General features: G+C 37.1%; 1 protein-coding gene across 5 annotated transcripts in view; it reads left to right on the top strand.

Annotated features, from left to right (window-relative positions):
- LOC149167138 (MATE efflux family protein) overlaps positions 1-16,474 on the top strand; it is a 327,697-nt gene that overhangs the window by 252,359 nt on the left and 58,864 nt on the right. For all 5 annotated transcript variants that reach the window (XR_016260910.1, XM_089432878.1, XM_089432874.1 and 2 more), the window contains 5 exons: positions 12,464-12,535; positions 12,742-12,858; positions 12,957-13,052; positions 13,226-13,347; positions 13,679-13,797. Coding sequence is in view for 4 of the 5 variants with exons in the window: in XM_089432878.1 (XP_089289004.1) it covers positions 12,464-12,535; positions 12,742-12,858; positions 12,957-13,052; positions 13,226-13,347; positions 13,679-13,748 (477 nt within the window). In the remaining variant the exon portion in view is untranslated. The remainder of the gene's footprint in view (positions 1-12,463; positions 12,536-12,741; positions 12,859-12,956; positions 13,053-13,225; positions 13,348-13,678; positions 13,798-16,474) is intronic.

The raw sequence follows: 16,474 nt of genomic DNA, 5'->3' as shown, positions 1-16,474 counted from the left end.
TGGGCTTATCGAATCTGTTTATCTTAAGGTATTGAGTTGCAAAATTGCTAAAGAGGTATGGGGCAAGCTTGAAAATATATATGCAGGTGACTCAAAGGTGAAAGAAGCAAAGCTTCAAATTTTCAGGGCAAAATTTGAGCAACTCAAAATGAGGGAAGATGAAGATATTGCTGCATACTTTCAGCGTGTTGATGAAACAACAAATACATTGGAAGGTTTGGGAGAACCTGTTGAAACGAAAATTGTTTTCTAAAAGATCCTCAGAACCTTGCCAACAAGATTTAACCCTAAGGTATCTGTCTTAGAAGATAGATCAAATCTGACCAATCTCAGCATAGATGAATTGCATGGAATTCTTACAGCATATGAAATGAGGATTGAAGAAGAGGATGGCACATCTCACTTAGAAACAACATTTTCCACATCCAAGAAGAATAGTAAGGATAAGCAGACTTAGAAAGAAAAAACTTGCAGTTGTAAGGATGAAGAAAAGGAAGAAGAGGAAGAAGAACTCTCAGATAAAGAATTCACCTACTTCACGTGGAAAATGAGAACAGGTATGGGAAAATTCAAAGGTAAACTTCCATTAATATGTTTTGGCTGTGGTGAGGTTGGGCATTTTGCGGCCAAATGTCCTAAAAAAATGAGGCTGTTATGAATGGAAAGAAAGGTCCTAGGAAGTTCAACAAGCAAGGAAAGAAGAAATGGTTTAAGAAAAGTTTTTTCACAAAAGAAGATAGTTGCTCATCTGAAGAAGGCAGTGATAACGAAGAAGAATTCAACGGAAGAGTATTGTTTATGGCCAAGCACAATAAGCAAGAGGCACCTGACGAAGAAGGAGATGAAGAAAAAGAATTGTCTGAGGTTGACTTTCAAAATGAAGTGATCAAGGTTATCAAAGAGCTCAAAGTCGAGAAGAAGCATATCAACGTTCTTGAAGATGAATTGAAGACAGAAAGAGAAGATGTCCTCAACCTTAAAATCAAGGTTGAAGAATACAAGCGAATTGAAGAATCTCTCAGGAAAGAATTAAAGGAAAACAACAAGGAAAAAGAAGCATTGGAAGCTGAAATAGTTGCTCTACGAAAGGAAGTAAAAAATGGAAAAACTTTTCAAAACTATGCTAACAGTTCAAAGACTTTGGATGAACTCATCAACAACCAACGATCATACAACGACAAGACTGGTCTTGGTTATAAAGAAAAAATTGAAAAGAAGTCGAGTCCTTCTATGACAATTAAAGAAGATGGATATGCAAAATCTACCAAGCAAATAGATCTCTCAGCTAAATCAAGAGATCAAGACTCGCAAGAAGGTCCTTGGAAGACAATTCATGGAAGAAGATTTCCTCCCAGGTAACAACCTATCTTTTATTATCATTGTTATTCATGTGGAAGGTTTGGACATAGAGTTGCAAAATGCCGCATGTATGTTTGGAATGAATATAATTCCAAGAGGTCCTTTAGAAATGGATATTCTAGAACTCAGCATAATGTCAACAAATTTGATCATTTGAGAGATGGTGTCAAATTTTACAAATGTAACAATTTTGGACATAAGGCTAGGGGTTGTGAAGTTCCAGACAGGTACAACTATTATCAGAAAAACCCTAGAAGCAAATTTGCAGGATCACAAGATAGACACCAAACAAAATCTTCTATGAATAACATCGAATGTTACAAATGTCATAACTATGGACACAGCTCGTATCCGTAGGTACAAGATGGAATCAACCATGAATGAAAGGCTTGACGACGAGAATAAGAAGGTTTGGAAAGGAAAACAAGTACACAATGAACATGTACAAGATGAGCAAGACAACCAAGAAGGCAATAAGGTCCCAATAGTTATGCTTTCACGATTCGTAATGGATTGTGAGGAATCAACAACTACTTCGGTTAATGACTCAAGTCAAGATGGCCTGTTAGGTGACTCACTATTTTGAACAATTTGGCTTGTTGACTCCTTAATGTTTGTAGAGGAGGAGTCTATGCAACAATATATGGCACAAGTCTACGATTGACAGGATGGTAGTTTGAACAAGATGGCAGTTTCATTACAGGTTAAGGGGAGCAAAACAGTTGAAGGATTACAGGTTACTAGGAACAAGGCAATATTAGTCTGCAAAGGATATGCACAGGTTGAAGGAATTGATTTTGAAGAAAAATTTGCTCCCATTGCCAGAATGGAAGCTATTAGGATGCTTCTCGCTTATGCTTTCTTGAGAAAAATCAAGGTCTACAAAATGGATGTTAAGACAGCTTTTCTAAATGGTGAATTGGAGGAAGAAGTTTACATTGAAAAACCCTAAGGTTTTATGCTCTCTGACAAAGAAGATTATGTCTACAGATTAAAGAAGGCTCTATATGGTCTCAAGCAAGCTCCTAGGGCTTGGTATGCTCATCTTGACGGATATCTACATCAATAGGGATTCAAGAAAGGAAGTGTTGACAATAATCTTTATGTGAAAGTGGATTGAGATAACCTAACAATTATTGAAGTATATGTGGATTTTATAATCTTTGGAAGCAGTGATGACATAATAAGTAAAGACTTTGCCACAAAAATGGAAAGTGAGTTTGAAATATCTATGCTTGGCGAACTGACATACTTTTTAGGGCTTCAGATTTCTCAGTAGGATAAAGGAATATTCATATATCAAACCATGTACATCAAAGAAATGCTCAAGAAATTCCAGATGGAAGATTGCAAGCCAGTCCTTATCCCCATGGTAACAGGTTGCAAGTTAAGCTTAGAAGACTCATCAAAGGATGTGGACCAAAGGTTGTATAGATCCATGATTGGTAGTCTCCTATATGTGACAACCTCTCGTCTAGATGTGATGCAGGTAGTTGGACAAGTAGCACAATTCCAAGTAGCACCAAAAGAATCTCATATCATTATCGTCAAAATAATTCTTCGATATCTTAAGGGCACAACGGAATATGGCCTCTGGTATCCCAAAGCAAATGATCTGGTCATCCAAGCTTATACAGGTGCAGATTGGGCAGGAAGTGTTGATGATCATAAGAGTATTAGTGGAGCAACGTTCTACCTAGGCGGTTGTCTTGCTTCATGGTTAAGTAAAAAACAGTCTTCAATCTCGTTATCCACAACATAAGCAGAATATATCGCGGCAGTAGCTTGTTGTGCACAAGTTCTCTGGATGAAGCAAACTTTGCAAGATCTTCAAGTCAAGTTTGATGAGCCTATTCCCATCTTTTGTGATAACACCAGTGCCATCAGTATCTCCAAGAATCCTGTGATGCATTCCAAAACAAAGCACATTCCGATTAAATATCATTTCGTTAGAGAGCAGGTTGCCGAAAAGAATATCAAGCTTGAATATGTTGGCACAAAGAAACAAACTGCTGACATCTTTACCAAACCATTACCTCATGAAGCACTTGAGTATCTTTGCCAAAAGCTTGGGATTTTTTGGAGTTTTCATTAGACTCTTTCTCTTATCTACTCGAGTAGAAAGGGGGAGTGGAGTTGTGTACAGGTCCGCAGGATGGCTGTTTGTTAGGGGGAGTTAACCTTAGCCATTGGTGATGAAGGGGGAGAGAAGGCAGTAGGAAGAGGTGTCATGATCGTAGGGGGAGTATTTGTGTTGCCATCAATGCCAAAGGGGGAGATTGTTGATCAGTGGATGTCATTGATGTCAACCCAAGCAGCACCAGGGGCTACCCTGGTCTTTCATGGCCATTTTGACTTGACAACTTACTCTATCCTGAGTCAAGGATCTTCTAGATGGATTCTACTTGTCGAGATGTTTCCATTGCTATATGGCACGCCAAGTAATTCTTCACGGTTTGAGAGATATTCATGTTTGAAGTTAGTAATCCCAGTTAGTGGGCTAAAACCCTATGGGGTTGTGGCATGGCACTCATAATTGGTTGTGGTCATTGAATAGTCAATAATTAATAATGTATTTTTTTCTCCTAAAATCACTCCAACATTCACTTGTTGAGGACCCTCTAAACTCAAGATATTCATATAATTAATGAACCTCGTATCCTCCTCTAGTAGGGATTTTGTGGCTTCAAACAAGACATCATGGCATTTTCGCTATAACTTTTTTTCTGCGAAGCTTCAAAAGCTGAAATTAAAACCCATTTGATTCGAAATCTTGATGAACCTCGTGATCAAATTTCAGATCTTGGTTCGCCATATTTTGCGAGATATGATCTGAGGAAGTTAGGGTTTTTGCAGGCTTCCGAATTCCATGCCAAACAGGTGACTTTGGGAAACTCGTCATAACTTTCTCTCTGAGCATTGGATTCAAATTTCATAAATAGTTACAGAAAGAGGACAGACTGTAGTTTGTTGAGTAGCGTTTTCAGGGCCGAAGGTAGCAACAGTGACACGTGGCACTTCGTACAAGTTCGCTCTACAAAACCAGTCTATAATCAGGTCATCGTGGGAGGTTGGACATAACTCTTTCTTGAAGAGTCCAATGTTGATCAAACCTGTGGGGTTGGAAAGAGGACTCAGAGGGCTACCATAGGACGAAATTTCAGACCTTGGAGATCCGAAATTACATAGATATTATAGATTCAATATCGAGCTCCTAGAAGGCAAGAAAAAGCATGCATTCAAGGATCACTGTAGTAAGGACCACACATCAACAGTCAAGGGTAAGTCTCTTGCAGCAAGGTATGTATGATTAGTGTTTACATTTGAATTTTGAGTATCGTCTCTGACATATTTTTTTGTAGGACAACGTAAGTATATACAGGGTCTCAATTATATTTCTATGTCTCCATATGTCACAGTTAGTTTTTCGGATGTCCTATTCTTGATACTACACATTTGATGCTACATATTCTTGATGCTACACCAAGTCTGCTAAATGTATATGATGTTGTAAGTTCATGTTACTTGTCTTATCATATTTGATAGAATGGTCTCTGTTGTTGTACTTAGAACTTGGTCCATCACAAGTCTAGGGTCTATCATCAGTTTTTATTGTATATATCTTTAGGTCAATTTTGGATATAGTCTTGCATAGATTCCAGGCCTATATCAAGAGTGGGAGTCTTTGTCTACTGCTGCAACAAGTCAACAACAAAAGTTACAAGCACACTTCTGGTACGCATTGTAATTTTAATTTGTATTTATTCATTATTATGCACTTACATGTGTTTTGCAGGCAGAGGTAAGTTGAAGGGTATTTTGTTTTGTTTTTGGATTGGTTTTGCCGGACAAATTTTGCATGCACGTAAAAGAAGATTCAAGTACAACTTCAAGCAAGAATTCAAGAGCAGAAGTATCAAATTAAAGGAAGCATTGCAGCGGGACATCCTTTGAAGACATGAAAACCATCCGTATATTGTGAAGAAGTGTCAAGGCCAAGAGTCATCATTGTAAAGTTGTAAAAGAGTCGTTTGTAAAAGTGTCATCATTGGAAGAATCATTATTGTAAAAGAGTCAATCTACCTAGAGTCGAAAAGGCATTATTGGGAGGTATAGGAGTCTCTGTTGGGATGATGTCATGGTTGGGTTGTAGGTCATAATGTGATTAGGTGTCCTGTCAAAATCATTGTAAATCATATTGTATCGTGGATCGTTGTCCCTGGTTTGGGAATCCACAGTCTTGTCTTATTTCAGTCATTATAGGGTAGCAGGGAGGTGCTAAGCAGGTGTATGAAGTTGCCTATAGGTTGGGGCCTGTGAACACTTCAGGGTGGTAGGGTGGTGCTAGGGCGAGTTGTGGCTCGCTAGGGTGTTGGGGCATCCATTCAGTTGATTAATGAAGAAACCAGGGTGTTGGGGCGTCCTTCCAGTGGGAGCTGGAGAAGAATGCTTTTCTAGAATTCTAGGAAGTTGTTTCTTTCATTTTAGTTGGGGCTGAAAATTAAAGAATTTATTAGAAAAGGGTTCGGTGATTTTTGACCCAGAGGGGGTTTTCCACCTAAAATTCTTGTGCCTACTGTGTTATTTTATTTACTGCTATTACTGCATAAACATTAATAATAATTGAAGATTAACTAATGCTCTGAAAAGATTTAAAAGTGTTAATTGCTAAGGAACACTGATTCACCCCCGCTCTCAGTATTTCCAACAAGACTATCTCGGTGCATCCCTAGTTGTCGATTTCCAAGGATTAAAAGAAGAAGCTATTAAATTTATATTCAATCAGTGCCATGATGCAACATTGTGGTTGGAAAACCCACTGCACATCACGCCGATGGCCATCCACAATGTTTCCTCGCTGTCGCATATAGGCGATAAGATTCCGAAGACAATCAATTCAATTGCTTGGATTCGAAAGTTCACTGGAGGAATGACGACCAAGAATTCCAAAGACGTAATTATTAGCCAAGTCAGGGATCCACAAGTAAAATGGGCATGCATTATTGTTTCTCTTAGCCTTACTCTCGCTAGTCGAGCGTCTGACATTAAATTGAACATGCTGGAAGCAATCAACCAGATTACCATGGTAGGAAAAATATACAATTGGGTGGAATATGTTGTTGACATTGTAAAAGCTAATTGCTAAAGCTGTCAAAACCTATGTTGCCAGGAAACGTGGGTTCGGGGACGGGGACGGGTACGTCATTTTTCTAAACAGGGTGCATGGGTTCGTCGTGGGTATATTACAATATATATATATATATATATATATATATATATATATATATATATAATATAATATGAATATTATATTTTATAAATTATAATATATATGAATTTGTATATTTTTCAACTTTAAACAAGAAAACTAAAATATTTATGATTTAAACTTTAAATATTTAAACATGCACATCATTGAACATTCAACATTCACAATGAAATTTCAAAATTTCTAGTTTGATATCAAGTGCAAATTGGAGTTTACATATTAATAAGAATCATGATATATGTCCATTGTCATACTACATTCAAAATTTGTCTCAAGGCATCTCCAAACAAGAACTGGGAAATTTTAAAATACTAAAATAAAAATATCTAATGGTGAACAATGGCTTCCTCGAGCGATCTCATCAACATCACTCAAATCTTCAGTTAGCATGCTCTCTAGGTAGGGATGACTCTCATCTTGAGGCTCTTGCTCATCCATAGCAAATAGAGGTAGCTCAATAAGGCCATCATCTGGTTGTATCTCCTCGTCCACACACATAGCATCGTTTGTGTATTGGTCCCATCTCTTGAAAAGACCCTCGTATCTAGGGTCTTTTCAAGATATGAGACGAAGAGTGCTATGAACGTACATTAAGTTCTCTACCTTCTTTGAGCCCAACATATTTCTTTTTACTAAATGGATAAAGCCATAAGTACTCCAATTCCTCTCGCAAGATGAAGAACTAGCCACCCAAAATATTAGGGGAAGCCCATTAAATTAATTAAAAAATAAAATATAAAAGCTAAAATGAACCCCAAAGAACCCAAAATAACCTGATTTTGGGGTTCCAAGTACCCATAATTAGGGTTCTCTGTACCCATCAAGACAAAAGAACCCAATTTTTTTTAATGAAGAACCCGGTTCTTCATAGAAGAACCCGATTCTTATGGGTTCTTCTTAGGAGCACCCGAACCCGAATCCGGTACTTGGGGACGAGAACCTGGGACGGGTTCGAGAACCCCACCCCTGGGTTCGGGAACCCATGCAACAGAGGTCAAAACTATGGTATGATCATTCATTTTTCCCTCTTTATCAATTTGATTAGCAATGAAACAAGCTTCCCAAGTCGGCGAGGCAATATTTACAAAGAAGTATGTTTTGTTGATGAAGGATTATAAAATTTTTGCACATAGCTGGTCGGGAACTCCTGAGTCGGTTTCCCCACAAGAGATATTTAGGAGCTAGCTGTTGAATTTAAAATTAGTGTTAAATAGATGGAGGGTTTCCCAACAGATTCAATGGATGCTCCCTAGCACGTCGCATATTCAACTAGGCCTTGACTTGACGAGGGTTTGATATGTCCACTCCAGTGATGTTGACCCTAAAGACCTTCCCTATCAACCTTCTATTGAATAAATATTCAACGAGTTAGGTCAATAGGCGAATATAGTCTTCCTGATTCCCCTAGCTGCTTGTAAGCCTTAGACTGAAGTCTTTCTGCCGTTAATAAATGGGGAGCAGGAGGAAGAACGAGAAGTAGAAATGTATACATACCGTTCAAAGTCGACTTGTTGGGATCTTTGCTGGAATCTTCAAGGAAGCCCGTAAGCAAAGAAGTCAATAGATCTGTCGAGGTCGAAGAACAAGGAGTTAGAATTAATTGGCGCGAAGTCTTAACGGATGTTAGACTCGATGACCTTGAACTGCAACAAGGACTTGGCTCAATTGCAAAACAATATTTGGAGAAATCAACAACAAAAGGAATAACAACCAAAAAGCCAAGGAAATCTCAAGAATTTTTGTGGTCATTTGTCAGCCTAGATATTTTACAACCATTGGGACATGCTAAAGACATTTTTATTGAAACAGTTAAGAAGAAGATGATGGTCGAGCAGGAAAAAGAAGCATATCAACATTAGGTGCCAGTCCAATCGAGTGCTTAGAAAGGAACCCCTTGACAAAAGCAGACCCAAGGTCAGTCGAGTGGGGTCAACAAAGAAAAGGAAAAAGTACCAAACATTGACCTAACTACAAATTCACCTCCCGTCACTTCAACACTTGAAGAAGTGAATGGTGGATAGAAGACAATGAACAATCAACGAGATGATGTCTATGAAATTTCATCGGAACAAGTCGAGCCAACTGACTTGGACCAAGGTACTATAGTGAAGACTGAACTAGAAGACACATCAGGTCTCCCAACTTCAGCAGTAGGAAAAGGCATAGGGAAATCAAGAGTTGTCGAGTATTATCTAGGAGGAACACACAGAATTTGTGAATGCCAAGAAAAACCTAGAAAAAACATTGGACAGGGTTTCCATGCTGGGCACAATCCCTAATAGCTAGCTGACTTATCTGTCAACCACATGTCGTTGAGTGAGAGTACAACAAATGCTCATTCCTGACTTGTCGTTGCGACAACACACTATCTTTGAAAGTCAGGCTAGGACTAGATTGGAGAATCAGATTTCACAAGAAAGAAAAGATAGAGATGCAGTTGATTTAGGAGGAAAGACAGTGGCTTAGGGAAGGGAAGAAGGCATAGATGGAAACAACCAACGCCACTGATCAGCTACAGAGCATCCATGATAGAATCCAATAGTTAGAGCAACAACACACACCTGACCAATGATTGACCCAACAAAGCTTTGTGGCCAACAAAGTCCAATACTTGCAGATTTAAAGACTTTGGAGATGCAAGCCCAACGATTGGTAAAATATTGGTTGATATTCGACCGACATCTTTAATCACTTGTACCAATCTTCTATTAGACGACTTTTGGTGAGGCACCTACCCAGGCACAATCAATAGAATCGATACCTCCTTGGTCCAAGTTTCATTTTTTCAAACCAAGCATGTCAGAATGCGGGCCGACTCTTGAACAACACTGATATAAAAGAGATCGATATGGAAGGGTCCAATTGGTCACCGGGAGAGAAACAAAGACGTGAAATTCACATTTTAAGTTCGCTTGACGGGACTCAAGTAGCATTAGTCGACTAGCCTATGAGATTCGTTGACTAGCCAGTCCACGAGCAACTAAAATTTCAACCATCGCCATTGTCACAAAATGAGTCTTTGCTAGCTAGCAACTCTTTTCGTCTTCTCTTTCTACTTATATTTCTATCCTCTATATTAATTTTCTCAAATTTTGTAAATCTCCAAATCTCCCCATTCTTCCGGACGAAGAAGGCATTGCGGGCAGGGGAGATGTTGGAGGGGCTAGTCTAGTCGAGTTGACATAGAAAATGTATTGTAAGTCGGTAGACTCCCCAGTCGAGTTGTTCCGTTAAAGTTGGTTCAGATGGTTAAACTGTTGTAATTGTTTATACAAAATATATATATGCTTGTACTCGACTCTATGTACTAGCCTTGATTTGCTGTTGAGGATATCTAATATATTAAGTGTTGATTTGCTGGTTCTCCACTACTTTGTGTCTTTTCTTTTTTCCTTGCATTGCATATGATTATGTAGTTTACTTGTTCCTTCCCATTGTCAACCAATGCATACTTTCTACTACATTACAACACCTTGTTCACACCTTTACATACATGTGAAGTGACTTGTAACTTGGACTATTGCGCAAATTTCAAGGCCGCACATGCTAAAGGAGATATTTGGTTGGTTTCTTGGTAAAACAAGATTTTAGAGGAATTAACTAATGAAGACATGTGTCATTTTCATGCATATCTAGAAGAATACCCTCCTCCTTGAAGCTTTGCATATGGAAGACCACTCAAATTCATCCCACTCATTTGACCAAGCAATATTTATTTATTGGAGAGTGCTTTCATGAAGAGGTTTGTACACTTGACATTCATGCACACATTTGAGAAAGCGCTCAACCTCATTTGACGTGGCAATTATATTATTTTATTAAGGTTGTCATCTCTTCGAGCTCCTTGCATGTGAGGAGGACAAATGGCCCATAGATTTTGTCTTTGCATGAAGATAAAGATGGAAGGAGACACGTGGCACTAAAAACCATCTAAAACATTATACTCAACATTTTTCTATGGACTCTTGATCAAGTTCTCTTCCCCGGCATGCCCACAACAAGTTAGTTATATTGTCGTAGGAAATTATTATTTTATTGGAGAGGAGAGTTTAGCTAAAGTCTATATAAAGGTTTGCTCTCTCCATTCTGTACATAGATTGGAGTTACTGATTAGTGGGAGAACTTGTGAGCATGCTAGCTCCAAGCAATGAATTGAAAGTACTTGCTATGTAAGTTCTTTTGTTATTTTTGTAAAATCTTATATGTGTGTTGGAATTGTTCTAGGCACATCTCTAGTATGCTTGATATTGTATGTTAAGAGTGACAAAAGCTAAAGCTAGGAGTATCTTGCCTTGAGGAGAGGATTTATTTAAACTTTAAAGTGCTAGACCTCCTTTTGTGAGCTAAAGTTTGTGCCTTATACAAAAGAAGAGTTTAAATCCCTATAGCTCCTATGATGGGTGAATGCTTAATGCATACTGTTACCCACCATAACGTTGGGTGCTATATATAAAATTTTGACTGTGATTGTATGAAAGGTTTTCATTTGGGCATGAACACGTTTGATCTCTATCCAACAGAGAATGTCCTGATGCCTTTGTTGGTTGTTTGTCGGACATAAAGGAAAACATCAAGCATGTATTTTCCAGCTGGCAAAGAAGGAAATGTATAACTTTTCTGTAGTATTGTCTACCATCCTCTAGTCTTACTGCAATGTCCAGGTAAAGGTCACAGATCAGGGAATCTGCCAATGGAATGATCTTTGGCTGTTTGAAACTTTGAATGCTATTGTATTGCCACCAAGAAATCCTTGAGGTCTTTTAGGGATACTATTACTAAATAAATAAGAGCACAAGCATGGTCATGGTTCAATGACTGTATACATTGTCAAAGTATGGAAAGGTAATCTAGCAAGGGCACCCAAATTGAAGCAATCCATGCATTATAAATTTTTTGCGACCAATCAAAATAAATTTCCTGGAATGGTTTCAAGATTGATAAAGAGGTAAACAATTTGATAAAAAAAACTTAGGTTTTGGAAGAAGTTGTTTCCTTAGAACCAATGGAAAACAGAAAATTTTACTGTTCTGACAGGAGGACATATACCAGCAAGCTGACATATCCAGTCCCTTCAACAGACCTTTGAAGTTTTCAGTCTCTTGTTAGGGGATTTTTGGAAAGTGACAGTAGTGGCACATCTCATAGATGCTACCACTATTGATAGCCATTTGTATTGTACAGTGCCATTCTTGCATTTGATAGAATTTGGGTTTCACTGTAACCTTGTGTGTTTCATTGCTACAATCTTGTTTTTGCTAACCTCCTTTTCTGCTAAAATAAATTACATTCTCCAACTTAGTATATTGTCCTCTGGATTGCACGCTGAGTGTCGATATGAGATGTTTTGTTACTTAGTTTTTGTTTATTAACCTATAAGTGGGAGAAAGCCACCTGTCCTCCCTTGGGAGGTCGTGGATCCAGAAATGATGTCACCTAATCCGCAGGGGATGTTCGATATGTCCATACATCCACAAGAAAGTTCCGTTCCTGTTTGGGTGTAACCAAGAAGGGGAGGTTCCCATTTTGGTGTATCCTCAATTCCCTAGGTGGTCCGGTCCATGTGCTATTGTTTTGCATTATATTAGTTTTGAGATATTAGATGTTCCTAAATGCCAGAATTTTCTTATTATACTGCATTCAAATCTAAATACTTCAAAACAAAGAATGTTTTAGTTTTCCTTTAAATTTTTTACAATAAGCTTTTGTCCCAAAAAAAAATTCTCAAGTCTCCCTTCAATACATTTCTAGATAAATTGCTCTGTTATTTGTTTCAATAAAGATTCTGTTACTTTGTTATTTGTTTCGATAAAGATTCCGTTACTTGGTGATGTGCAGTCACTCATTGCTAGTGCATTTACAAAAGGGGACTATATCCGGGTCAAAAAGGTTGCTCTTAATGTTCTTCAGGTAAAATATTTGATTTTCCATCATACTTGATCCTTTTAACTGGATTTAAAAGGTTAAATTTGAAAGAAATTTATTAAGACAATTAGGGGTTTTATGTGTATTGAAAAATTCACTTTGTCGTTATAGTGCCATGACAACAACTCTATTATGTAATATCTAGGCATCACTTGAACTTAGCTCTCAATTTTAGTTTTGACAATATGCAGATAGGAGCAGGATCTGGTATTGCCCTAGCTGTGATTCTATTTATAGGATTTGGATCCTTTGCTAAGTTATTCACAAAAGATGAAGCAGTCTTGGAGGTTGTAAGATATGGAGTTCTGGTACGCAGATTTCTGTTTTTTTTTCTAATTTGTGACATAGATCATGGTTATGTAACTTTGTTGTGTCAAAAGCTGAAAATGACTGCTTGCCACTGCAGTTTGTTGCTGGTTCTCAACCAATCAATGCCCTCGCATTTGTATTTGATGGCCTTCACTATGGAATATCAGATTTTGCATATGCAGCCTATGCAATGGTGATTGTGATGTTGTGCAATAACTCATTTATCCTATTTTAGCATTCCTGACTAATTTTACATTATCATTAAGCTACATTAATATCATGCCTTTGTTATTTCATAATAGATTATTTAGTCTTGAACTTGCAATGTTTGTAGTATTGACTTTAACAACATGAATGTGTTTCCAGATGATTGTTGGAACAATATCATCGGCATTTTTGGCATTTGCACCATCTTCGTTAGGTATAGGTGGAGTTTGGTTAGGGCTGGCTCTTTTCATGGGCTTGCGCATGGCAGCTGGATTTTGGAGGTAAGTGTTGACATTCTTTGCAATGATCTAGCTTAAGAATATGGTTCTATATTAGATTGCATTAATTATTAGTAACATGGTAAGCTTTTGTAATATATTATTGTAGTGTTTTGTATGTGTTAACTCAGAAGAGTCTTATTTATTCATTAAGAAGCAACTCATTGCAGAAAAAATTATGATTCAAGTTTTCTCGGACTCTCAAAAAGTCCTCATTTCCAGAATTTTCATTTTATATCATTCAATTGACTTTGTGGAGCAGGGCAGTGCTTAGGAATCTTCATTTGTTTGCTAAATACTACATGACAACGAATGGATTTATTTAACTTTACAGGTTGATGGATAAAAATGGGCCTTGGTGGTTCTTAAGGCAAGATTTGAAGGAAATGGAGATTGGCCTTTGACTAGGAATCTTCCAGAAAATTTTCTCACAAGCCATCATTTTGAAGCAAGGTATTGTATTTTGTATCTTTTGGGAAAACTCCTTGATATCAAATCAGAGTTTGTCAATCAATTTACTCTTGAAAAATACAAGAAGAAGCTCAACCATAACATATCAAATTAGAGTTTGCTCACTTTTGACTGATACAAAAGGAAGCCAAACCATGAAATCAAATTATCTAATTAATTTTAATTTAGATTGATTTTGCCAAGAAGATAACTCCTATTATGGTCTTTAGCTTTCTCTAGGATGTTGATTCACAATGAAATTATGAAAGTATGTCTTTGGTCCCCTCTGTTGTGAAAGGATCAATGAATGGATGATTTGTGGGATTTCATATGGGTTCATTCATAACAAAAGAATAAATAACCATAATTGGAAATATCACATATATTAATGATGTGCAAGTACATACATGGGAGCTCGAGGTGGGTTACCTACCAATACACACTCTGAAGTTATTCATCACACATTGCATTCGTTATATAGCATGCTTGGTTAGCTAGGGTGATTTAACTACCTAGCTCCTAAACTAACATTATAATATTACCTTGATCACATGCTCACTTAATAATGTGAGCATGCAACACATATTTTCAATTTTTGCATCATATTCTAACAACTTCAAAATATGAAAATAACATTCAGCATTTATTAACCCCCCTTGAGAAAGGATTAAAAAAATTTACAAACTAAGTCTTGGACAGGAGAAACACAAATCAAGAGCAATATCTGAGGACTCATATTGTTCAACTCTCATATAGTGGGTCACTTGTGTCACTGGTTGTAGTATCCACTAGTTTGCTAGAAGAACCTCTTGGGTATGTGGCATGTCTCTAATTACTAATCCAAAATTTCATGTTGTTATTATCCTCATATTGAAGGTGGGACATTGCTGTTGTTGTTCATTAGACAATCACCATAATGTGTATCACTCTAGTCAGAGCTATGCCATGTGTATTTTCTTGGTCTTCTCCCAATGATATGCTCTCTCTCTCTCTCTCTTGGCTCTGGTTTTGTAAAATATTTACGGGTTCAGTTATCACACATACTTGCACTTCTTAAGATAAAGTTTGAAAAGCTTAGGTGTGATCTGAGTGAAATTAAGAGGGGGCCACTATCACCGCACCGACCCTCTTCTGCACTTCAGGCCAACTGTCCTTTTTCTCAAGAACAGCTTCCCTAGGTTAAGATTGTTGGGATTTAGGGCAAGGAGTTCCAAGGTAATGTGAAGAGTAAATCTAGAAAAATGGTTCTCAAGGAATTTTAGGTTATGGTTTGATGAAAGGACCATAGATCAATGCCTTATCATACTACCATTTTTTTGGGCATATGAGGTCAACTAAGAATTTCCTTGGGGAGAAGGCAAGTGGATCTAGGGCAATATCTAGAGCTATCCACTGCTAACTGTAGGAGATACACCTGGTATTTTACAAAATCCATGTCTAGGGGGAAATTCTCCGCTAGAATTCTTCCAAGGTTTTCTAAGGGATTTCTCCAAGTTGAGACCAAGTGAATGCACCCTCTCCAATAAAGAAGCACAATTAGATTTAATAATCATCCATACATAAATCCAACAAGATTAGAGAGACCACTTACTCATTAAATGAAGATCATCCATAAACCCTAGCCATGAAAATCCATGAAAGTGCAAAATTTATTCACAAAAGCATCTCTACAGGAAGTCACTCTAGTCAAACTTGCATAGTTTTTTAGAAAACGATAAGGAAGTGCATCTTGATTTATATTAAGGTGCTCAACTTCTTTTCCAATTACAATATAGAATCCTCTATTCTAGCCTATGGAGGCGCAAAATGCCCTCTTTTCTAATTAATTAATTTTCAAATACGAAAGTAGGGGCTTCTCACAGCCACATGTACAATAAATCAGCCCCCAAAGAAGGGTGTCTCCACAATTGATGGCATACAGGGCTTTAAGATGACACGTCCAACCTCCGAAGGCTCTCCAAAGGACTTGTATCCTCCATCAATCAAGCAACACATCCAAATATGCCATGCATGGATATGTGGGCCAGCAAAGTCTGACACATCCTTCCAAACCCTTCAAAGAGTGAAAACTCTTCTCATCATGCAAACAAGTCTTCCATATGTCATCCATGGTGGATGTGATCTTTATATCATTAGAGGAAATTTCAGCCTAAAAGTGGCTTCCTTAGGGAAAATCAAGAAATTAATAAAAAATGCCATGCAGACATTTTTTTAATATTACTTTACTTTTATCTATGTTCCACAATATTTATTAGCACAAGATTTAATAGTTTTTTTAATATATTATTTCTAATTTTTTACTTTTATCGAAATCTTTCAATATATGACCCTTTTATTAAAATAAATGTCTATATATATTTTATATTTAAATTTAACTGTCTATATATATATATATTATATTTAACTATTTATTTTGGTGTTTTTTTAATGACAATGTCCAATGAAGCCACAATTTCCGCCCAAATATATTTTTTGGTCAGAATCCGGTAATTTGTCCTTTCTAGAATATTTTTTTTTACTATTTAATTACTTTATAGTTAACTATATATTCTATATTTTTGGTCGGAATCCGATAATTTGTCCTTTCTGGAATATGTTTTTAACTATTTAATTATTTTGTATTTAACTATATATTTTATATTTTTGGCTAGAATCTAGTATTTGTCCTTTCTGGAAACAA

This window comes from Pinus tabuliformis, chromosome 5_1 (assembly GCF_031772625.1).
Source record: "Pinus tabuliformis cultivar Carrire ecotype Pingquan chromosome 5_1, CPIR1, whole genome shotgun sequence".
NCBI lineage: Eukaryota > Viridiplantae > Streptophyta > Pinopsida > Pinales > Pinaceae > Pinus > Pinus tabuliformis.
This window is presented reverse-complemented; position numbering and strand designations above follow the sequence as displayed.